General features: G+C 40.7%; 1 protein-coding gene across 3 annotated transcripts; it reads right to left on the bottom strand.

Annotated features, from left to right (window-relative positions):
- Nucleotides 1-986: 986 nt before the first annotated feature.
- On the bottom strand, nucleotides 987-18,890 carry LOC126610834 (GBF-interacting protein 1-like). 3 transcript variants are annotated; one of them, XM_050278978.1, is made up of 10 exons: nucleotides 17,716-18,890; nucleotides 16,923-16,978; nucleotides 15,943-16,156; nucleotides 4,988-5,117; nucleotides 4,096-4,670; nucleotides 3,352-3,688; nucleotides 2,944-3,211; nucleotides 2,621-2,704; nucleotides 1,715-2,161; nucleotides 987-1,488 (listed from the first exon to the last, which is right to left on the bottom strand). In XM_050278978.1, exons 1-10 carry the CDS (start codon nucleotides 17,888-17,890, stop codon nucleotides 1,150-1,152), a joined length of 2,625 nt encoding a protein of 874 aa, XP_050134935.1. In that variant the 5' UTR covers nucleotides 17,891-18,890; the 3' UTR covers nucleotides 987-1,149. The 3 variants fall into 3 exon arrangements, with proteins under 3 accessions (XP_050134935.1, XP_050134933.1, XP_050134934.1); XM_050278976.1 differs by having other exon boundaries at nucleotides 4,988-5,123; XM_050278977.1 differs by having other exon boundaries at nucleotides 2,621-2,701; nucleotides 4,988-5,123; nucleotides 17,716-18,888.
- Between the last annotated feature and the right edge of the window lie 5,921 nt (nucleotides 18,891-24,811).

Here is a 24,811-nt window from a genome sequence, read left to right on the forward strand (position 1 = left end):
TAATAGGTAACCACAAGACACTCCTAGATGTACTAGAATTTACACAATCACATTCCTAATTTGATAGGACTGCAACAATTTGTTAAAAAAAGAAAAAAACCTAATTTAGACAATTCTTTTATATAAAAACTAATTACACTCTTATCGGTTGTTATTCTGGCAGCAACAAAAAATGTATAATATAATAAGTATTTAATCTGAGACAACACGACATGTTTGACTATGTTAGTCGGTGAATGGTCATACATAAGAGATATATAACAAAACAAAAAAAAGGAAGACATGCGGTTGGCAATCCCGAGGTAAGGAGAACATTTCTTTTGTTTTGTATTTTTTTTTTTTTTTTTTTTGGAAAAAAACATTTCTTTTGTTATTGGATCTTTAAAGTGTTAAACCAAAAAACTTCGACCAAAAAAAGGGGACCAAATCTTAGGGTTTCGGACTCTTGAAATTTGATTTAATAACTACAAATAAAGAACATTTCTAAAAGTTATAATAATTATAATCGTTGGATCAAATTCCAAGAGTCCGAATATCCGGATCCCTAGGATTTGGTTGGAGGAATTCGAAGAGGATCTCTTCTCCGAAAAAAGACCTTTAAAGTGAAGGACAGAAAAAATTTGAACTTGGAACTTTTTCAACCAACACCCTCTTCGAAAAAATTTTGAACTCATAACTTTTTCCAAGAACACCACAGTGGTTACGGAATTGCCCTTAAACACCAACACACCACACCCCGCTTTATGAGAGTTTTCGGGTTGGGTCTGATTCGAAGAATGCTTTGCTTTGATGGAGCAAGAAGCACCTTCCAGTTGGAGATGAATTTATTTGCAACTGGAACACAAAGGTGGCAATATCCCAAATTAACGAGTAATGTGACATACACAAAATAAAAGCCAGAGTGGCACGAGATAGGCTTAGGATACCGCCGCATTGGTGTAATGGTTGCATAATGTATGTTTCACTCTTCGGGTTGACGCATGAAATTTTGAAAATGGAACACCACATGATGCCTTGATTCATTAAATAACAAAAGATTATGGGTCATACTTCATTTGACAGAGAAAAACCCTTCTCTATACCCTCCACTGCTTCAACCCTTACAACCAAGGAGTTAGATTCGCATTTTTCTTTTTCCTTTTCTTTTATTCAGAAGTTCGATTGCCAATTCAGGTGGTTCAGTTGGGGTTGCTGATATGCACCAACTTGTGCCCCAGGAGCAGCTGCGCCAACCCCAACACCGACATTACCGCCCATAGCAGGGCCCATATGGTGCGGGTTCGGAATTGCACTGGGCTGAGGAGGATGGTACAAACCTGGGAACTGCATGTGAGAAGATTGAGCTGCAGCTGCATTGAAGGAAGCATGAGCACCGTGAGATGGCATATAAGCACCGTGCGGCGTTTGCGCAGGCATGTTGTAGTACGGGGTGGATTGCATGCCCGGGTGCTCCCTTGCATTCTGAATCCAAATCTCTGATGTCTCAGCCTGCCATGTCAATCGTTAAAAACATACATTAACACCACGTATTATTGTAATTAATAGTGGATGGTAAAAACGAGATCATCAAAGCCTGTCCGTCTCTCCCACATATTCATATAAGGCAATTCGTTTCAACGATTACAATCAACTTCCTTATCAGCAAATCGCCCATTGGAGAGCATTATAATTTTAGCATTCAATGTAAGTACCTACATAAAATGGTAAACTTTACCTGAGGATTTGGGACGTATAGATTGCCATCTTTGTACTTGATTCGAGATGAATCTTCTAGCCCAGTGGCACCTCCAACACCAGGGGCGTTGATTGCATATCCGTTGGGATTAGTAAAATTCCCAAACCCTGTCGGACTTCCAGCAGGGACAGGCTTAAACTGCTGCACTCCATACTTGAGGCTGTTTGCATTTAGGTGCGAACCGCCTCCAGGCATCAGCAAGTAGCTGTTGCCATTAGACAGGTGAGGATATGCAGGGTTGTTAGAATAGCCAGGAACAGCCATTGGTGGAACATAAACTGGTGAGAGAAATTGGCGATATGGCATGAGATTAGCATAATGTGAAACATGAACTTGTGGGTACATCTGTGCCACTGGGGGTGGTTGCTGTTGCACCATGGCAACTGTTGATGCAGCCATGCTGTTGACGGTATGCGAGCTCAAGGCCTGTAACCAAAGAAAATAGCATCTGTTAAATCCAATTCACTATAAATGGGTTTAATTAAGGTAGTACATATTGTAAACTTGAGAGAGAGAGAGAGAGAGAGAGAGAGAGAGATGGTCTCAATTACACCCATAATGTCTAACACAGAATATTTTTTTAAGCAGTTATGAAAGCAAAAACTGATGACTTGAATGATGCATAGAAGTTCTAAAGATAATCTACAAGTTATGGAAAAGAAAAAGTATTATTCCCTGCAGTATTGTCTTAAAAATGGCAGGAACATCATTTTTGATCGTGGAAAACATAGATAGATTGTGCACACAAAATGCTCACAAAGGTATCAAGCAGCAGGTTTAGGGCATCCAACATTACCACGCAGCAGTTCTATGCATCCAATGACATGCCTAGTTATGGAGACAGTAACTGTAACACATCACAATACCGCAAGCACTTGACTTTACCTCTTGAGGAGGATGTCCACGGCTTTCCTCCATATTTGGTCTGAAATAAGGTATGTCATAACCAGTCTGAGAATCAAATGCCTGCTTCCAAACAGAAGACAGAATGAACGTTCAAGAACATGTCAATATATGTCACAACATGCAAACACTTCTTCCCAATGAAGGGCTTTTATTATTATATAAACAAATAAAGCTCCAGAAAACACCATTAATCACATTAAAAAACTATCACAAATAATGGTTGGCAAATGAAATTGCAAAGGTGACACTAATCTTATATATACATACTACAAAGGCGACACTAGTCTGACTAGTGTACTCACCGAAAAACCTTGTAACTCTGATGGATCTTGCTGTTGTGAATCGGAAGGTGCATAGGATGAACTGTTGTCTTGAACCAAACCAATATCTGCATAATTGCCCAAATTCTGGGGACTAGAAGTTTCTTTTTTCTCAGGCAATTGATGCTCAGCAACTGCACCTGATACTGGGGATTCAGAGCCAGAACTTCTAACTTGGTGATCTAATAAATCCACCGGCTTGATGCCAGAAGCCTCATCACTGCACAACTCTGGAGCTGATACTGACAAACTGCATAATAGAATCATTTATAAGTCAAACAAGCTAGGATGCCAACAGATGTTAACTGCAAACAAATTTCTCAAAAACTGCATGAGGGGTATGTCGCAGCAAAGTTAACTCATCACTTGCTATAATTAGATAACACCTACCTTGCTGCAGCTTCCCTGTTTGACTCCTCTGTATCTCCAGCTTGAAATCCATTAACTATATTCCCTGTTGAATCAAGCTCTGTCCCCAAGCTTCCAAACGTTAATTGAAAACGATCACTGTCTGGGACCCTAATACTCTCTGCTATGACAACATTACAGTTATCATATACATTTACTAATGCGAGCTTATCTTGCAACTTAGCTGCTTCTGACTCTGAAACCTTAGAATCACCAGAAGCAGGTGAAATAGACTTTGTTGGTGTTCCAATGACTCCAGGACTGTTAGAACTTGGCTTTTGGCTTGATTTAGGTTTCCACTCCTTATTAGTCTGGGAAGCTGCATCCGGAAACATGATTATTACTCTTGCAAAATTTTCAGCAAGACATGACTCACAGGCTTCAAAAGTGAAGACAACATTTCAAACAAAAGCACAAAAATATTTTTTTTATTTATTTGAAAAGAGAGACAAATTTTTACTGCACTTTGCACAGAACAATAAAATACAAGGTGGACAAGACGTCCACAAAGTAAAAACAGAAACAGGATAAACACCAAAATCACCCTGAAACTTAGAATCTAAATGAATACTCCACAAAACAAACTAACAGCACCATTCCAATTAGTGAGCTTTTCTAACAAGAACAGACATTTTATGCTTTAACTCTGTTATTATAGAATTTGTATGCAGATTATTTTATTTTAAGAGGAATGAATTTAAAGTCCATAATTAAAGCAAGTATTACCTTTCTGATGTCCCACAGGTGGTGGGTGTGGCCTGACGTTGTGCTGATTACTTAACAACGGTCTGCTGCCCGACATGCTAGGTATCACAGACTCAGAAGTTTGGCTCACTTGATCAGCTTTAGAGATTCCAGTGAAAGGTCGAAATGACTCAGTAGAACCCTCTTTTCCCAAGAGTGAATTTGAGACAGAAGTCACAGAGCTACCTGGAGCAGAGGGCTTGGAGTTGCCAGAAGCTTGCCTCCTAATACCAACTTCTCGTTTAATAGCACCAACAGAAGCAGCTGGTCTGGAATCAGGAGACGGCACATGAACAGGATCTGTGGAAGATGAATACACTCCAACAACAGAGTTGCTCGATACTACCACTGGAGAGTGTGGTTGGGAATTGTTTGGCTTCCCAGCTTGCACCCGGGAAGCTGCAATTGGAAGAGTGACTCGCTTCTCCACTAATGTCTCTGTTCTAACATTACCAGTTGAATTAGCACCACTGCTTCTAATTTGAGTTTGCCCATTCAATCCATGAGACGAATTTTGTCTGCTAGATGGCTTTTGACTCTTTGAACTTGCTGTTTGGCTGAAAGCACAGTACAACAATCATCATAAGTTAATGCAGTAATAACACAGCAAAGCCAAATACATACTTTTCAACACTATGGAAAAATAAAAGCAGGAAAATTTGTATAAATACCAAAAGTCCTAAATACAAATAACCCTGAAACTAAGGGTCTTCAGAAACAGCAACCTCAAATGTTACTTAACAAAACTCAGTTTCCTCTAGGTTTATACAACAATAACTTGTGGCATTCTATGGCAAGGCATAGACATATAGCCAAGAACAATACGTAGCTACACACATAAAGACACACAAGATAATAAGGATAAAAAAAATACCCCTTTTCAGAATCATTTGACGCCTGCTCATTGGTGGAAGTTGTACACTGTAGTGAAGCAGGCTTCATTTCTTTATTGACATTACCGTTAATTCGGTTGTCTCTCACAACACGGAATTCTCTGCTGATTCCTGTACCTAGTAAGAGTCTATCATTAGCTGTAATTCAAAGGAACATTACAGATGGTAAAGTAGCCAAAAACAGTACAGAAAAATTTCCTTGAAAACACAAGTTGCAAAAGGTTATCTAAATGAAAATGACAGTACAACATGGCCATACAAAGCCTGATCTAGGCCTGGGAGATTCTTTTTAAAAGCTATTGATGGTTTTGATCATTAGTGGATATTTACCCTCAACTTCTTTATAATACAACAAAATAATCATCTTCCATTTCTAAATTACCTTTGTTAATTTGGCAACACTTCTATCATAAAAACTACAAAACTACATAATTTACCTAACTCTCAACCACCCTTTATTTTCAGTAGCTTTTGTATGATATTACCAAAACACCAGTTCAATGCTTCTATTAGAAACAATTTTCAGAATCTTTCTTTATAAGAAGGGCGTCAGGTAGTCGACAGCCGGCACTCCATGATCACGTCGAATCCTTATGAAAATGAATCCAGAACAAAATCGCGCTAAAGCTAGGGCGTCACCCGTAAGTGGCGCGCTGTGTGGCCCGAGCACAGTGATAAGTGAGCAAGGGTCGCTGTATCTCCATCGGCACCCGGATGCAGTGTTAAATGAGCAAGGGGGCCATAGAAACTTCTTTTCGAACGACTCCACTCAAAGTTGTTTGGGAGCATATGCTCCTATCAACTTTACTCGGGACACACAAAAGAAGTACTTTGATCCTATTAGACAGGGGAGGGTGAAGAAACTAGGACAGAAGGGTAAAGTTCAAGAGAGCAAAATGCGTTTAGGAACGTGGAATATAGGAACCTTAACGGGAAAATCTATGGAAGTAGTGGAAGTTATGGTGAGGAGAAGGATAAATATTATGTGCCTACAAGAAACTATGTGGGTTGGTAGTAAGGCAAAGGATCTAGAAAACTCAGGGTTTAAACTTTGGTATTCGGGCACAAATAGAACGAGAAACGGTGTTGGCATCATCGTGGACAAGACCTTGGTACAAGATGTTGTAGATGTCAAGAGGGTAGGAGATAGAATCATGGCAATCAAGATTGTAATAGGACAAGAACTTATCAATGTGATTAGTGCGTACGCACCTCAAGTAGGGTTGGATACGAGTTCGAAGGAGAAATTTTGGGAAGATCTTGGAGACTTGGTGCAAGGAATTGCTCAGACGGAGAAGTTATTTATAGGAGGAGATTTAAATGGACACGTGGGCAGGGAGACAGGCAACTATGGAGGTTTTCATGGTGGCCATGGTTTTGGGGAGAGAAACGAGGATGGGGAAGCTATCTTGGATTTTGCAATGGCATATGATCTCTTCTTAGCCAACACCTTCTTTAAGAAGAGAGAAGAACATGTGATCACCTACAAGAGTGGGTCGTCAAAAACACAAATAGATTTTCTTCTAATGAGGAAAGGGGATCGTATAACTTGTAAGGATTGCAAAGTTATACCAGGAGAGAGCGTGGCTAATCAACATCGCTTGTTGGTGATGGATGTACATATCAAAAGAGTAAGACAAAAGAACAAGACTTGGAAGTGCCCAAGAACTAGATGGTGGAATCTAAAAGAAGAAAAACAAGCCATTTTCAAAGAGAAGGTAATCACCCAATGTGTGTGGGATAGAGAGGGGGAAGCTAGCCAAATGTGGGATTCCATGGCTAGTTGTATCCGAAAAGTAGCAAAAGAGGTATTAGGAGAGTCCAAGGGCTTTGCCCCACACCAAAAGGAATCTTGGTGGTGGAATGAGGAGGTACAAACAAAGGTGAAGGCTAAGAAGGAATGTTGTAAAGCCTTATACAAGGAGAGGACCGATGAAAATGGTGAAAGGTATAGAAAAGCGAAGCAAGAGGCGAAGAAAGCTGTCAGAGAAGCTAAGTTAGCGGCTTACGACGATATGTATAAACGACTAGATACCAAAGAAGGAGAGTTGGATATCTATAAACTAGCTAGAGCAAGGGAAAAGAAGACAAGGGACCTAAACCAAGTGAGGTGCATCAAGGATGAGGATGGAAAGGTTCTTGCTACAGAGAACGCGGTTAAAGACAGATGGAGAGGTTATTTTCATAATCTTTTCAATGAAGGACATGAAAGGAGTGCTTCTTTAGGGGAGTTGAGTAACTCAGAAGAGTGTAGAAACTACTCCTTTTATCGTCGAATCCGGAAGGAAGAAGTGGTTGTAGCTTTGAAGAAGATGAAGCATAGAAAAGCAATAGGCCCAGACGATATACCAATCGAAGTGTGGAAAGTTTTGGGAGAGACAGGTATAACATGGCTCACTGACCTTTTCAATAGGATTTTGAAAACGAAGAAGCCAAATGAGTGGCGAACGAGCACTTTGGTGCCTATCTACAAGAATAAGGGCGACGTACAAAATTGCATGAACTATAGGGGTATTAAGCTAATGAGTCATACAATGAAGCTCTGGGAGAGAGTCATTGAGCATAGATTGAGGCAAGAGACACGGGTTTCGGACAACCAATTCGGGTTCATGCCAGGGCGCTCAACCATGGAGGCAATCTATCTCTTACGAAGATTGATGGAAAGATATAGAGATGGGAAAAAGGATTTACACATGGTCTTTATAGATTTGGAAAAAGCGTATGATAGGGTCCCAAGAGACATTCTTTGGAGGATTTTAGAGAAGAAAGGAGTACGAGTAGCATATATCCAAGCTATAAAGGATATGTATGAAGGAGCAAAGACTGCCGTAAGAACTCATGAAGGACAAACCGAAAGCTTTCCCATAACTGTAGGATTACATCAAGGCTCATCCTTAAGTCCTTACCTTTTTGCGTTGGTAATGGATGAGTTAACAGGACATATTCAAGACGATATTCCTTGGTGTATGCTTTTCGCAGACGATATAGTGTTGATAGATGAAACTCAGGAAGGGGTAAATGCAAAGCTTAACCTTTGGAGAGAAGTGTTGGAATCTAAAGGTCTTCGCCTAAGCCGATCAAAGACAGAATATATGGAGTGCAAGTTCAGTGCAAATGGAGGCCAAAACGAGTTAGGGGTGAGGATCGGAGATCAAGAAATACCAAAGAGCGACCGTTTTCGTTACCTAGGATCTATCTTGCAAAAGAACGGAGAATTAGATGGAGATCTCAACCATAGAATACAAGCTGGATGGATGAAGTGGAAGAGTGCATCCGGCGTGTTGTGTGACCGCCGTATGCCACTGAAGCTCAAGGGAAAATTTTATAGGACGGCAATAAGGCCGGCGATGCTGTATGGCACAGAATGTTGGGCGGTGAAACATCAACACGTACACAAAATGGGTGTAGCGGAGATGAGGATGCTTCGTTGGATGTGTGGGCACACGAGAAAGGATAAGATTAGGAATGAGGATATCCGGGGTAAAGTAAGAGTAGCCGAAATTGAAGGAAAGATGAGAGAAAATCGGTTACGGTGGTTTGGACATGTGCAAAGAAGGCCTACTGACGCTCCGATTAGAAGATGCGACTATGGGGCAGAGGTTCAGGGCCGAAGGGGTAGAGGAAGACCTAGGAAAACTTTGGAAGAGACTCTAAGAAAAGACTTAAAGTACTTGGATCTAACGAAGGACATGACACAGGATCGAGCACAATGGCGTTCTAAGATTCATATAGTCGATCCCACTCAGTGGCTTGGATTTTCCAAGTCTCCAACCAAGAAGTTTTCCTCACTCGGGAAATTAAGGGAACACTACCCCAACCTACATGCTCCACTCAGAAAGCTTCAACATACAAGCTTCAACAAAAGAAAATTCAAAGAACTTAGCGAAGAAGGCTTTGGTGTATTTAACACAATACGTTGAAATGAAGGAAAGCTTATTTATTGATATCCCCGATAAGCTACAAATATGTACATATACATGAGTCAAAATAAACACACAAGAGGGAGCCTTCACAAAGGTTGCTTAGGAGAAGTCTCAGCAGTCGGTAGAGCCCCAGAAAGAGAAGGCACCGGAGGGGGATCATTTGGAGCCTCAGTACTGGACAGAACCCTAGAAGGAGGAGGCATCAGAGGTTGATCATTTGGAGCTTCATTACGCGGTACAGCCCCAGAAGACGAAGGCAATAAATGCCTTTGGAACAAACCTACAAATCTCTGATGATCAAGTAAAACCTGACCATCAGTTTCCTTCATCTGGTCAAGCTTCCTCTTCATGTTTGTAGCATAGTCATGTGCGAGCCGGTGCAACTGTTTATTCTCATGCTTGAGCCCTCTAATCTCCTGTTTGAGACTCATCACTTCAGCCGCCAATGATTCAACTTGGCGGGTTCGAGCAAATAGGCGTTGGGCCATATTAGACACAGAACCTGCACACTGAACACTGAGAGTCAGCGAATCCTTAACAGCTAACTCATCAGACCGTTTGGAAAGTAGTCTGTTATCTTTGGGAGTGAGAAGGTTCCTGGCCACCACCGCAGCGGTCATATCATTCTTCATCACGGAATCCCCAACGGTAAGAGGACCAGTTGGGGAGACGAAGGATGGGCGCCATATGTTGTCTGGAGAAGGCGGGGCTGCCTCTTCAACAAGGTTCAAGTCAAAACGACGGTCGGAGGGGCCAGACATTTTCAAAGGTGTTGAAGAGAGAAGAGGTCGGACAAATCAAGATCTTAGAAGTGCAAGAATGAAGCTTCTACTGGTGGAGATTCAAGTGTGCTTTGGAACTTAATGCCAGCCCCTATAAAAATCTGCACTCGACGGAGCTTCAGAAATCAAAGAGGCGCCTGCTCAGAAATCGAAGAGGCGTTTGCTTTCTCAAAAGTTGGGCTGCTTAGAGATCACGAGGGTTGATCTCAGAAATCGAAGAGCCGTTTGCTTTCTCAAAAGTTGGGCTGCTCAAAGACCACGAAGGCCGATCTCAGAAATCGAAGAGGCGCTCGCTTTCTCAAAAGCTGGGCTCCCTAGAGACCACGAGGGCCGATCTCAGAAATCGAAGAGGCACCTACTTTTCCAGCCTTGTCAGCACCTGTCACACGCACACTCAGCTTTGCGGAAATTATGGGCATTCTGTCAAAGACTTCTGGGGAAGTAGAAAACACATGAATCTTACTGTTCAATCACCCATTTCCCACACGCAACAATAGCTCATGGGTACCACAGATAACTTTGCCAAAGTTCTCTGCCAAAGTTGAGCACGTGAAGCTTGCAGCTCCCACTACATCGCTCTGACCAAGAAGGGTAAAAGAATAGCAAAGAAACAGCACTAACAAAGTTTAGACCCATAAATTTTGAAGGTCTAGCTACCATATTATTACCCACAAGGGTAAAGGAACAGTACCATTGCTGGATAATTGGAAAGTCCATGTATGTCAACCTCTGTGCTTCGTGGCAAGGTAGACTAGCAAACATGCCCAACCTTTACTCACATTCGAGAAAACACTCCCAATAAGATTGCTTGCTCCAAAATCGAAGAGGCACCGTCCTCCGAATCTAAAGAGCCAGACTCCCAACATGACTACTTTCTTAAAAATCGAAGAGAGGGTAAAGGAACAGTACCATTGCTGGATAATTGGAAAGTCCCTGTGTGTCAACCTCTATGCTTCGTGGCAAGGTAGACTAGCAAACATGCCCAACCTTTACTCACATTCGAGAAAACACTCCCAACAAGATTGCTTGCTCCAAAATCGAAGAGGCACCGCCCTCCGAATCTCGAGAGCCACTCTCCCAACATGATTACTTTCTCAAAAATCGAAGAGACACTGCTCCCCGAATCTCGAGAGCCAGACCCCCAGCATGATTGCTTTCTCAAAAATCGGTGAGGCACCGTTCTCCGAATCAATCGAAGAGGCGCTCGCTTTCTCAAAAGCTGGGCTGCTCAGAGACCACGAGGGCCGATCTCAGAAATCGAAGAGGCACCTACTTTTCTAGTTCAATCACCCACTTCCCACACGCAACAATAACTCATGGGTACCACAGATCACTTTGCCAAAGTTCTCTGCCAAAGTTGAGCACGTGAAGCTTGCAGCTCCCACTACATCGCTCTGACCAAGAAAGGTAAAAGAATAGCAAAGAAACAGCACTAACAAAGTTTAGACCCATAAATTTTGAAGGTCTAGCTACCATATTATTACCCACAAGGGTAAAGGAACAGTACCACTGCTGGATAATTGGAAAGTCCCTGTGTGTCAACCTCTGTGCTTCGTGGCAAGGTAGACTAGCAAACATGCCCAACCTTTACTCACATTCGAGAAAATAGTCCCAACAAGATTGCTTGCTCCAAAATCGAAGAGGCACCGTCCTCCGAATCTCGAGAGCCAGACTCCCAACATGACTACTTTCTCAAAATCGAAGAGAGGGTAAAGGAACAGTACCATTGCTGGATAATTGGAAAGTCCCTGTGTGTCAACCTTTGTGCTTCGTGGCAAGGTAGACTAGCAAACATGTCCAACCTTTACTCACATTCGAGACAACACTCCCAACAAGATTGCTTGCTCCAAAATCGAAGAGGCACCGCCCTCCGAATCTCGAGAGCCAGACTCCCAACATGAATACTTCCTCAAAAATCGAAGAGACACTGCTCTCCGAATCTCGAGAGTCAGACCCCCAGCATGATTGCTTTCTCAAAAATCGAAGAGGCATCGTTCTCCGAATCTCGAGAGCCAGATACCACAGACCACTTTTTCAAAGTGCTCTGACAGAGTTAAAACATGTGAAACTGGCAGCTCCCACTACCGTGCTATGACCAAGCAGGGTAAAGGAATAGCATTACTATTTGTTGTTAGGGAGACTCCTATATATGTCGACCTCCATCCCCAACGGACAGGCAGACCTGCAAAAATGCTCAACCCTTCATCATATCTGAGAGGGCACTCCCAACAAAGCCTTTCGAAATATTCAGCTTTCTTTCCCCCCGATAATACCTCTGCAAACAAGCTATACTAGAGCAAGAATATCTCATATCATCAGGGTTAAAAGCAAGAGTATCCCATATCATGCTTTTTCCCTGTTTTTTTTCTTTTGGCCTTGTTTTTACCTGCAAGACAAGGAGAAAGAGAGCAATCAGTCAGCACTTGGAATCAAGCTTCCAGCCAGGAAGCGTAACAGCACACGTGCCGATACATCCATTACTCTGTCAAAAGCAAAAGTATCCCATATCAAAAGGGTGGAACGTACTCTAGATTTGATGGACTTGTTTTGACCCTCAAATTCTTCAGTCGGCCTTATACTCTGGAGGAAACCAGAAAACCCTCCAGCTCAGTTCAAGAATAAGCATGTGGAAAGTTACTTCTTCAAAAGCAAAAGTATCTCATATCATCTCTTCTCATTTTTCTTCTCTTTATCCTTCATGCTGCTGCAAGATGGGGAGAAGGTGAACAATTAGTCGGAGCTCTGATTGCTTACCTTGTCTGTCACCTCTTTCAGCAGACCCCCTAGCTCGGCGACTTGGGGGACTCCTACTACATGGTTTGTATCGCGCTTGACCAAGCCTGAAACTACAAGTAAGCTTCAAGTGAAATTGATACATTACCTTGTGCATCTTCACCAGTTAAAGATACCACCCCTGGATGGAGGAAGAGTACTTCCAGAGAAGATGCCACATCTACCTATGAGACAGATAAGGCAAGTCAAGACGACACCACACTCCGATACTTAGAAGTTTCGTGATTACGAGATCATTCTCCCACAATATTTCCTAATGTCATTTGTACTAAATCATTCACTCGTACTCACTAAAGGAGAGCTTGAACCTATGTACTTGTGTAAACCCTTCACAATTAATGAGAACTCTTCTATTCCGTGGACGTAGCCAATCTGGGTGAACCACGTACATCTTGTGTTTGCTTTCCTATCTCTATCCATTTATATACTTATCCACACTAATGACCGGAGCAATCTAGCGAAGATCACAAAAAGCGACCGTTTTCGTTACCTAGGATCTATCTTGCAAGAGAACGGAGAATTAGATGGAGATCTCAACCATAGAATACGAGCTGGATGGAAAGAGTGCATCCGGCGTGTTGTGTGACCGTCGTAGGCCATTGAAGCTCAAGGGAAAATTTTATAGGACGGCAATAAGGCCAGCGATGTTGTATGGCAGAGAATGTTGGGTGGTGAAGCATCAACACGTACACAAAATGGGTGTAGCGGAGATGAGGATGCTTCGTGGGATGTGTGGGCACACGAGAAAGGATAAGATTGGGAATGAGGATATCCGAGGTAAAGTAGGAGTAGCCGAAATTGTAGGAAAGATGAGAGAAAATCGGCTCTGGTGATTTGGACATGTGCAAAGAAGGCCGACTGACGCTCCGGTTCGAAGATGTGACTACGGGACAGAGGTTCAGGGCCGAAGGGGTAGAGGAAGACCTAGGAAAACTTTGGAAGAGACTCTAAGAAAATACTTAGAGTACTTGGATCTAACGGAGGACATGACACAAAACCGAGCGCAATGGCGTTCTAGGATTCATATAGCCGACCCCACTTAGTGGGAAAAGGCTTTGTTGTTGTTGTTGTTGTTGTTGTTTCTTTATAAGATCTCTACTAATTAATAAAACACTCATTGTCAACCAAACCCTATGAAATTACCAGTTTAACCCTCTAATTAAAACAGAACATGAATAAGAAATATGGGGCAGAAATGTAATTTCACACAACCAAATTTTGCTGTTTTTTTTTCAAAGCCTCACCTACATGTAATCCTAACATATCTCTAATTAAAAAATAATAATAATAATATTCCCACTCCCACATTCTGTATCACTCTCTGCCTCTCTCCTATTTCAAAAACAAAAATAAAAAAAAATTCTCACACTTTGTGTGTGCCCATATTAGCGTATTATATTAACAAAACAGCGGCCAGGTTGACAAAAGACATGGATTTGCCCTTGTCATTGACTTGAAAACAAAATCAGTTTCAGCTTGGCCCTCTAATTGCCCTTAAACCTCTAGGCCTACAGATCCGAATTGCACAATCACGCAAGTGCCCAAAGTGCCATTTTAAATGCTTTTCCGTAAAAGGAAAAGCACTTGTTCTTTCAACGACTCCTTCGAGTGCAGCAAGTATTACAAAGTTGGAATTTATGGAGCTCTTACCAGAATCAACAGTTCAGGTTCCTCATTATCCTCTTCCACCACTTTCTTCATCTTCAATCTTGAGCTTATAGCACCAACTTCATGACACCAACATACTTCCCCATGCTGCAGTGCTACCCACTTCAGCTTTATAGCTAAATTTCTTGCCACCAACAGAAGTCTAATATTAACTAGAAAGTAGTTTTCTCTTATCACCACTTTGATTGAAACTGACAGTAACCTGTTTCACACCTCTATACCTTAATCCTAGCTTCAGTTGAAAATGAAAAAGGTATTGTTCTCTACTGGTATTAAATATTCTAAACAAGTATTGCCTATTTTATCAAATGTTCTGAATCACTAGAAATTGAGGAGCACAACAATCACAATCTAGCCACCATAGTTGACATCTTTGCATTCATTACATATATAAATAGACTCCAACTTGAGAGAAATTGCGAGCAGGGTGTTCAAGAAAGCAACACCACATTCGCCGATCTCAGTTACCTCCAGCTTGCTCTTACAGAATAACAGTAATTGAACTATTAGAAGGGATAAAGAATTAGCTTCCCTCAGTTATGTCCGAAGGGACCTCCAAATTCTTTGTCATGAACCATGTCTTAATTCTCAGAGACCAGCATACAGTTCCATATGTCACGCTCCCATGAACACTTTCTCCAGCTTTGAAAGATTCAACGAAGCCACTGCCATATCATACAGGGCATCTTTTATATGCTCTGTTTTCAAGCCTTGACCAACTAACGTTGAATTGGAGACAGCACAATAGTTCTCAAATTTTTCTAGTTTACCTTCTTTTCTTGGTAATATTTTTTAATATGTTACCCTGAGATTGTCATAATGTATTATATTCACCAGCAGAGGATTTCATTCATTAGTTTCAAAGCTACTAAGTTGTCTGACCACTCATCACTGGTTCCAGGCACAGGACCTCTTTTACTAAAGTCTATTCTCAGTCATATTGTCAAATTTGACTTGAAGCTCTTTAATCCATCACACCACTTATCTCCAACTTCCCATTAATCAGTAAGCCGTTCTTAAATCTACCCTTACTTCCCATTAACCAGAAACCCTTCTTAAATCTACCCTTACTGGAAAAATGTGCAATCCACTTATTCACTAATCTCATTACCCACTCCTAACGATTCTTGATCCATTTGCAACATGAAAACCTTATGTTTTATGTTTTATCATAAAACATTTGTGTCAGTCTCTGTATAGTCTGTGGTTCCCCCATCCCTTAAACTTTGGTAACAAAGAAGCATGAACCCGAGCGAAATATACCATGAACTTCCTAAATCTAGATACTGGTTTCCTTTCAGCATTATAAAAGGACACTCATCTATAATGCATCCACTTTCATCAATACTTAAACTTTTTTTTTACAGGAAATCCCTAAACATCGTAGTACTAGATTAATTAAATATACAATAAAAGTGATACGGTGGCTTTGCAAATAAATAAATAAAAATATCCAACTAGAGCAAATTAGCACATCAAGTAACCAATACAATGTTTCTCAATCAACAATGAAACATAAGCCTACATATATCTTTTTCTATGCAATCAACCTAGTTAACACTAAGAAGGAATAAGGTATTTATCAGAGCCAATTGAAAAATCTCTATTCCCTTCATGATTTCAATAACTAGGCACATGAACAAAAGAGCTAGTTGAAAAAAGACAATAATTAAGAATCATGAGGCCTTGTTTACAGTAAAATTAACCAAAAGGAATATACCAGAAGAAGAATTAAAAAGCTTGTAATAAATCATGACATATATGAATTACCAGTTGAACCGCCACGAGCATAACCTCCTCTTCTAACATTACGATCAGAAAATGTATTGCGATATGGGGGACGATCAGAAAATGTGCTGTGAGATGAAGGACGATCAGAAGTTGTATTTTGGGAAGGGGGACGATCAGAGGATGTATTTGATGTGGGTCCTTGGCCTGCACTCTCAAAATGTCTCCTTGCATCCACAGGAACCTGCCCATTACTCTAAAGCCACAAGAACGGTAAACCAGTAAAACTTTTGCATTGCAACAAATTCCCTTTAGAACTATTTGAAATGTGATTCAACATAAAAATAAAAATAAAAAAATTACGATTGTGGTAAATAAATATAAACTTAGTGAGACCCTCAACACCACAACTATCTCCCAAACAACTAACCAATAAAAAATAATAATAACAATTTCACAATGTGGTCGTTCAAAAGCAGTTACAATGTCTTCAAAGTTGACTGAAGTCGTAACAAGCTTAGTTAGGAGAGCCACCAATTACTGATGAAATGAAACACATGACACAGAATTACTCTGCAGTTCATTAATTGATTGCCAAAGGCCTTTCATATCCAAATAGACTAATTGATAGCAGTATTCTTTTTCACAGAAACATAAAATCCTTGGTGGCATCATAATGTTAATTACTACTTTTCTGGGTCACTTTGCCAAAAAGATCATGAATTTGATTAGTCAAACAAGAACCGGTAGATTAGCGGTACACTAAAGTATGCCTGTCACTATTGAGTATTGACTGATGACTTGTACAGTACAGGAAGCCACAACCTCAAAAGTATTTAACCATGCATCATTACACCAGTTCTTAAAAGAGTTAAGATCTTCATGCAGAACATAAATTCTGCATATGAACAGTAGTTCACTTGATCTTAGTGACATGTACCATCCTAAAATATATAAAGCTAAAGGTGGGAAATGAAGCCACAAGAAAATGAAGAGTAACTCAAAGGCAAACCAAAACTTACATTAGAGAATACCTCCTTCCTTTTGTCTCTTTTTCTCTTCACAACATGAAATGGGTCTGGGTAAAAAGAAACGAGAATATTCACAGTAAGAAACTGAACTGGTACGTGAAAAATGAAAGATAATGGTATTACACAATCTACAATGAGAAATTGTGTTGACAGGTCTCGAGAAAATAAAGCAAATACAATTTCTCTAATATAGCTTCAAAAGTTCTAGGGAAGCATGTAATATGTACATATGTGAAAATATAGCTCAAAAAGGAACTTCTAATGGAAGAAGATACACAAAAAAGAAATACGACATGAGGTTACCAAAAATCAAAATATCAGTTCTATCTATAGGGTTTCACCAAACCCATGTACCAACTCCCAAAAGTTCAACTACTTAGAGGTAAGTACAATGAGGGAATAATCGCCAAGGCAACCGTAAAATACCACTCAACACAATCAAACTTGGTTCACCACTCACAGTCACAAACTCAACTGAAAACAAGTTCAATCAATTAGCTCATAAAAACTAACCAAGGACAGAATCTTTACAATGAAAAAACCTCAACAATAAAAGCACGAGTGCCACATTCCACAAAACAACCCTAAAATCAATAACTAACTAAAATAACCAAACACAATAACAATTAGAACACCAAACAATGGACTCGGTAACCACAAAGGTAACCCCAAATCGAAAATTAAAAAGAAATATTCATTACCCAAAACAGAATAACAACAAAAAATTCACCAAACAAAGCTATAGAGCCACATAACTATGCAAAACAGAGTGAAAGGCAGAGACCTTGGTTGAGCAATTTCTGGGCGGTTTCATTAGGATCCATGTCGGTTTCTTTGAGAGCCCAATAGATATCAAAATCCGAGTAATTACCCACTATTTCTTTAATGGATTGAATCGTTTTTCTCACTCCTGCTGAGATTATCTGAGTCCCACCTTCGATTCGCGACCCGGCGACCATCTCTCTCTCTCACTCTACCTTCGGCCTCGAATTCAAAATTCAAAAACAACAAAAGATAACGGAAAACCCCAAATACTATACGATAGATATACGTTCTAGGGCAATATATATATATATATATAGCGGAATCAAAACCCTAATGTTGCCGGGGGGGGGGGGGGGAGAGGGAGCGAGGGCTAGGGTTTTGCGAGCATCCGGTGAGAGAAAGGCGAGAGTGAGAGAGGGTTTTGAAAACGTTTTACCACTCATAGACCTCGGTTTGAGAAATTTTTCTAACGACCCGGCACATATGCTGACATGGAGTTCCACCAATAATTACTTAACATCTTTACATTTTTATTTTTTTAAATCTAAAAAATTCCAGCTGTTTCAGAATTACCTCAAAAAAAAATTCAGAAACTCACTACTACCCAGTACACCCACCTCCATCACCGGCCGACGATTGTACTAGCTTCATCCATCCCTTCTCTCTCTTCGATTTTCTCCTTTTCACCACCACCAAAAACCCCGCATATTGATCGTCCAAGCACCCCTTTTCACCACCACCAAAAACCCCCACAAATCAAAATTAGTTCAACGGCCCAAAATTCAAAAACAAAGGGAAAAAAATTCCAGTTTGAACCACAAATGGAACTACTTCTGGAAACTAATTTGGTATCCAGTAATTTCTACAAACATTTCATCCTCCTAATCTGAAAGTTCCTAACTTTTTAAGTTTTTTTGGTGAAATTAACAAAACCCATAAAACTTTTCCACTGAAAACAGACAGTCGCAAACAAACAGATACCAGCAGAGAAACCCCAGAAAATTTTCCATGGAACCAAACAGAGGCGAGCAGAGAAAACCCAAAAATTTTCCATGGAAACAAACAGAATTCAGCAGAGAAAACCCAGTAGGAGATAAACTAAAACATCAACGGACAAAAGGGAAAAAATAAGAAAAACCTCTCCGGCGGACGGTGGGGATGGTGTATGGGTCGGGGGGAAGTTGGGGATGGGCGTGACGGAAAATCCTCTTCTTTCTTTTTTTATTTTAAATTATTTTCTGAAAATAAATATAAGGATAAAATAAGTATTTTAATAAAATCATTAACCTTAACTGCCACTTAAAGAGTAGTGGCATAGGTGTCAAATATTTATTAGTGGGGAACTCCATGTAAGATTATGTGCCAGGTCCTTGGAAAAATTTCTCCTCAATTTGAGAATTCGGGGAATTATTTGGCCTTGGTATTTGGGTGTTCCAATAGAAAATAACGACGTTAACCAAACATTAAATAATAATTCAATTATTAACAATCACATTATTTGGTTTATAAATTTGATTTAAAATTTTAGTTTCCTAGCATAATTCTTTGAGATTTAAATCTAACTAACCTTAAGAGATCTCAAGTTCAATTCTCGCCAAAAACGAAATTGAACCATATTATTATGGCAAGCTCATTGTGAGACTTAGTTCACTCCTCTATCCTTAGGGTGTGTTTGTTTGACTTCCTTAGACTTCACTGGACTGGACTACACTAAATATTAGGATAATCCTATGTTTGTTACCTACCCGGACTAGTTTTAATGGTATTAAGAGGGACTCACCTTAACAAACAGCTTGCTAGCTGGTCTTGGCGAATCCCCGCAAAGCATAGGATTGCTAAGACCATCTCGACTGGGTTTGCATTCATCTGTTTCGCTTCATCAAGCGACTTCTCGATCTGACTGCACAGCTCAGATTTGCGTTTCACAATCTGGGCATCTTCCAAAGGCACTGCCTTGGGCTCATCTGACACACCCCGATCCTAGAATCAAGGCGTGTTGGCCGTCACGTGGGCGTGACGTAACCAAAAGTGCGATGCGGAAGCAAAAGATAAAAGAAATACGAAGGAATAAAAACCAACTACTAGCAATAATATCCAACTAGCATGTTAGAGTGAGTTTAAGTATGAAACACACATATTCAGAGCATAAGTACTAAGTGCAATCAAGTAGGACCATTACTAAATAACAACACCCGAAGGTGAGTCCTACATTTAAGTAGTCTGTCTGAATGTCGTGGGAATCCTCGTAAGTCACCAACACTGTTAACTAGAACCTGGAGGGGCGCAAAACAAGATTGAGTGGGTTGATAGGAGCATATTTATGCGCCTTAGTTAGCTGGTTCTTATGCATTTTTGTTATGGTTTCTTTGTTAAAGTAGTCTTTTAAGCTACTTTCTTGTGTTTTCAGGTTTAGCGGACGTATTACATGAAATGATGCAATTTGGAGCTTTTGGAGCAAAAAGTGAGCTTGAAGTGAAAAGGACATGCTTGGAACGCAAGGTTGGGATGGAATTGAAGAGTTGAAGATTTGAGGTTTCCTACTTGAAGTAGGAAAGCTATGCCTAAAAGTTTCCATTTTGGGTCGATCTTTCCTAAATCGGAATTGGCAACCAAAGTTTCTAAAAGTTGGAAGTTTCTATTCTTGGAGGTTTCCATTTTCGAGAGTTTCTATTCTTGGCGTTGGGCTTTTAGATGACCTAAACCCAAATTTCCTTGTGGACCTTCAACCCATGCCGAACCCTAGGGCCTAATCATCTAAAATCTGCCATGTTAAACCCTAGTCCATTCCTCCTAAACCCAAGCCGCACCTTTCCATCCTAGAAGCCTATTTTACAAACCCTAGCCCATGTTCACTTAAGTGCCGCACCTAACCCTAGCCCATCTGATTTCATTAGGGTTTTAGGTGCTTATATATTTGTGTTTTACCACCCTAGCCGAACATCATCTTCCCTCTCACTAAAAATCAGAAAACCATCTCCCTTTCCCCACCTTGCCGCAGCCACCATCACCAAAAACCATCTCTTGCCGCAGCCTTTAGTCCATTCCAGCCACCATCCTCCACCTTTAGACACCATTCCACACCTCCATAACTCTTTCCCACACCTTGCCGCACCACCCTACCATCCTAACTCCCTTCTAAAAACCAAAAACACATCCAGCAAACTCCATTCACGCCAGAACATGTCCCTCACCTTTGCCGAGCCCAACCTACACCCAAATCCATATTCTCTGACCCCAAACCTTCCTAGCCGTGCCCTACACCTATCCTAGATAGTTTTCCACCATTCTCCCTCATCCAAAGTCATCCAAAACCATCCAAAAACCCCCTAAACCCTCTCTGCCGCAGCAAGGAGAAGAAGAAAGAGGAGCTTCCTGTGCAGATTTCAAAGTGGACTTCTTTGGCATTTTAGGTGTAATCTTTCTTATGTCTTTGATGTTTCAATTCAATAAACTTTGTGTTGTGAGTATGAGGAACTAAACCCCCAAAGTTGGGGGGTGATTCGAAACCATGTACATGCTTGCAATTTGATTCGATTACATTCAGTTGTTATTTCATAAGTTGTGGATTCAATTCGTTCATCTATTTGATTGATACTTATTTATGTATGTTGATTGAGAGTGCACGCTTAGTTTTCATGCATGAATATGATGCTAGATTATGAGGGAGTTTCACCTAATAGTTACAATCTTATAATCACAAGTAGTGAAGATCGCTTGAAAACGATCGCGTTGAATGAATTCTTAGCATAAGTTTCATGCAATTCATAGTAACAAATGCTTCGTCAATGCTTATGTTTTTCATAGAACGTAATGATTCTTGCTTGTATCTCTATTATGCAATTCATGTAGGGAACTTGTAGGGAATGTTTTGGGTTGTCGTATGCAATCATCCAACTTAATAACTCGTGGAAAAACTGAGGGTTAGTTAGTGCAATTCACGGTTAACTTGGGGCGTTGAGTATTCATAATTTATCGGAAGAACAGCTGAAAATCGTTTTGTTTGCAAGTGTGACATGTGTGGAGAAGAACCTCCTAACTAGCCTTTTATCCATCTATTTCACCAAAATCGTTTTTACAATCTGTTTAGTTTCAAGTTTCTGTTTTGTTTTCAATTTTAGTCCAAAACAATTCCCCCTTTAATTTGAAGTCTTAGATTAGTTAGAAAGTGTTTTGATTTGTGTTTCTAAGTATTTTGATTCAAGTTTTCATCAAATTTCGTCCAAATTAGTGTAGGTGCTCAAAACTGCCCAGAAAGTGGTTTTTAGGCAGTTTTGAGCCTTCTAGTTGCTGTTTTAAGTTTTAGGTTTGTTTAAGTGTTTTAACTTTTAGTTTTGCATTCTTTGAGTCTAGTTTAGTGTTTTTAACTTTGTTTTTGAGTGTTTAAGTCAGTTTCCAAGCGTTTAGCAATCCCTCCTAATCCCCGGTCTAGAACGATCCCTACTTACATCTTTGCTACAATTTGACAAAAAAAGGGTTTAATTTGTGTGCTTAATCTATTTCGCAACAAATTTTTGGCGCCGTTGCCGGGGAATAGCAATTTTGCTAATCCCTTGGATTGTTTTTGTTTCTTTTATTTCACTTTGTTTCTGACTTTGTTTAAGTTTCTGACCTAATTTTGTTTCTTGTTTCTTAGGTACTAATGTATGACTAGAAGCTCTCAACCGATTCGTACAAACATCTTGGATTTTGACGACGATTTTGAGAGGAAGTTAAGAAGAGCTAGAAACCAGCAAGAACACCATCCACCCAATTCCGAATCTGACCTTGAAGAAAACGTACAAGAAGAGGAGGAGGAAGCCACGACAGGGATATTTGAAGAAGTCCAAGGCATGGCCATGGACAATCGTACACTCAAGGAGCTTTCCGCCTCGGGTTTGGATAATGCCGCACCCTTGTGCATTCAATACCCCATGGCTGCCCAAGGTAAGACGGATGAGTTTGAATTAAAGTCAAGTTTGCTTCATCATATTCCTAAATACCATGGCTTGTCCATGGAAGATCCTAACAAACATTTGAAAGAATTTGAAGTAGTTTGCTCTAGTATGACTCCCGTCAATGTTGACGGAAATATTTTGAAGATGAAGGCTTTTCCATTCTCTTTGATGGATAAAGCCAAGGATTGGTTATATGAGTTAGCTCCCGGAACTGTCACATCGTGGGAAAGTATGAAGAGAGCGTTCTTGGAGAAGTTCTTTCCAACTTCTCGCATCATCCTCCTCCGCAAAAAGATAAGCGGAATTCAGCAAGAAGAAGGTGAGTCTTTTCCTACATATTATGAACGATTTAAATCACTTGTTGCTTCTTGTCCACAGCATCAGATGAAGGAGGAGTTGCTTTTGCAATACTTCTACGAGGGTCTCCTACCTCTAGAACGTCAAATGCTTGATGCTTCGGCGGGGGGAGCATTGGTGGACAAAACACCCATGGCTGCCAAGGTCTTGATTGCTAATAGAGCGTTGAATGCTCAACAGTACGAGGGTGTAGGCCAAAGAGGACCCCCACGGCACCAAGTACATGAGGTAAGTTCAACTTCTGATCTTCATTCACAATTGGCTAATCTTACTTCTCTTGTGTCTCAGATGGCCGAGGGCATGAAGATGCAAGGACCAATTGTATGTGGCGTATGTTCCATCCAAGGACATGTCTCTGAAAAATGTCCACAGTTGATTGAAAATGGTGGATGGGAAAGCGCCCATGCAATTGGGTTTCAAGGGCAAAACCAACCAAGGAACGATCCATATTCAAACACATATAATCCCGGTTGGAGAGATCACCCAAATTTCAAGTGGAGGGAGCCCCAACAACCTCAAAACCAAGGAGGCTTTAGGCAACAACCCCCGGGGTTCTTTCCCAAAACTTACGGCCCACCCCAAAATCAAGCCAAATCCGGCCCAAGTGCCTCAGGTACGTCTCTTGACAATGATGCACTTCTTAAGATACTAACTAAGTTGTCTAATGGGTAGGAAGATCAAGCTAAAGCTATGCAAAACCAAGACAGAAGGGTGGATCAACTTGAGAAACAAATTGGGCAGATTGCCGAGTTTGTAGGTAAGTTTCGAGATCCCGGACAACTCCCTAGTTCCACCATTCCAAATCCAAAGGGAGGCTTTGAAACCGCAAATGCAATCATGCTAAGGAGTGGAAAAGAAGTTGGGGCAGGTCCTACACCACCAAAATCAGGTCCCAAAGAAGATGAAACGTTGAAATCTGGAGAGGAGAACCCAAAGCAACCCACGGCAAAGGTGGAGCAACCTTTGCCGCAAGCAACCATTGATCCTAAGTCCTCCAATCCGTCCACCCTAGGTAAGAAAGGTCCAAGTTCAGTTAATTCTAACATTATTCCACCCAATGTGCCCTTTCCTAGCAGATTTTTGCAATCCAAGAATGAAGAGGAGGAAAAAGATGTTCTAGAGACATTTAGGAAAGTTCAAGTTAACATACCTCTTTTGGATGCAATCAAGCAAATCCCGAAGTATGCCAAGTTCTTGAAGAAGCTTTGTACAACGAGGAAGCGGATTAGGGAGAAGGAGGTGGTACATGTAAGCGAGAATGTCTCTGCAATGTTGCAAAGGAAGCTACCACCTAAATGCAAAGATCCAGGTAGTTTCACAATCCCTTGTGTAATTGGTAATACAAGATTTGAACATGCTATGCTAGATCTAGGTGCATCAATTAATGTCATGCCATATTCTGTTTATGCATCTATGAATCTAGGAAAACTTAAAAATGATGGCGTTATAATTCAATTAGCCGATCGATCTAATGCATATCCCAAGGGAGTGTTGGAAGATGTTTTGGTGCAGGTAGACCATTTGATTTTTCCTGCAGATTTCTATGTGCTTGATATGGAGGACTCAACCCACTCTCCACCATCACCACTCTTGCTTGGACGACCATTCATGAAAACGGCTCAAACCAAGATTGATGTGGCCAAGGGAGCCGTAACTATGGCCTTTGGTGGTGATATGATTAACTTTAAGATTCCTGAATCAATTGAGAATACTAATGATGTTCGTTCTTGTTGTGCCATTAATGTAATTGAAAATATAGGGCAGGAATGTTCAACACTAGTCAAGAAGAATGCACCTCGAACTACCATCGAGGAGGGAATTGGA

Source organism: Malus sylvestris, chromosome 17, assembly GCF_916048215.2.
Source record: "Malus sylvestris chromosome 17, drMalSylv7.2, whole genome shotgun sequence".
NCBI lineage: Eukaryota > Viridiplantae > Streptophyta > Magnoliopsida > Rosales > Rosaceae > Malus > Malus sylvestris.

Bases quoted from the DNA above. Each gene is read 5' to 3' on its own strand.
- LOC126610834 (XM_050278976.1), bottom strand. From the start codon at position 17,890: ATGGTCGCCGGGTCGCGAATCGAAGGTGGGACTCAGATAATCTCAGCA. The intron at 3,212-3,351 runs GTAGGTGTTATC...TCTATTATGCAG, and splicing joins AACAGGGAAGCTGCAGCAAG to TTTGTCAGTATCAGCTCCAG. The intron at 2,705-2,943 runs GTGAGTACACTA...TCTGTTTGGAAG, and splicing joins CAGAGTTACAAGGTTTTTCG to CAGGCATTTGATTCTCAGAC.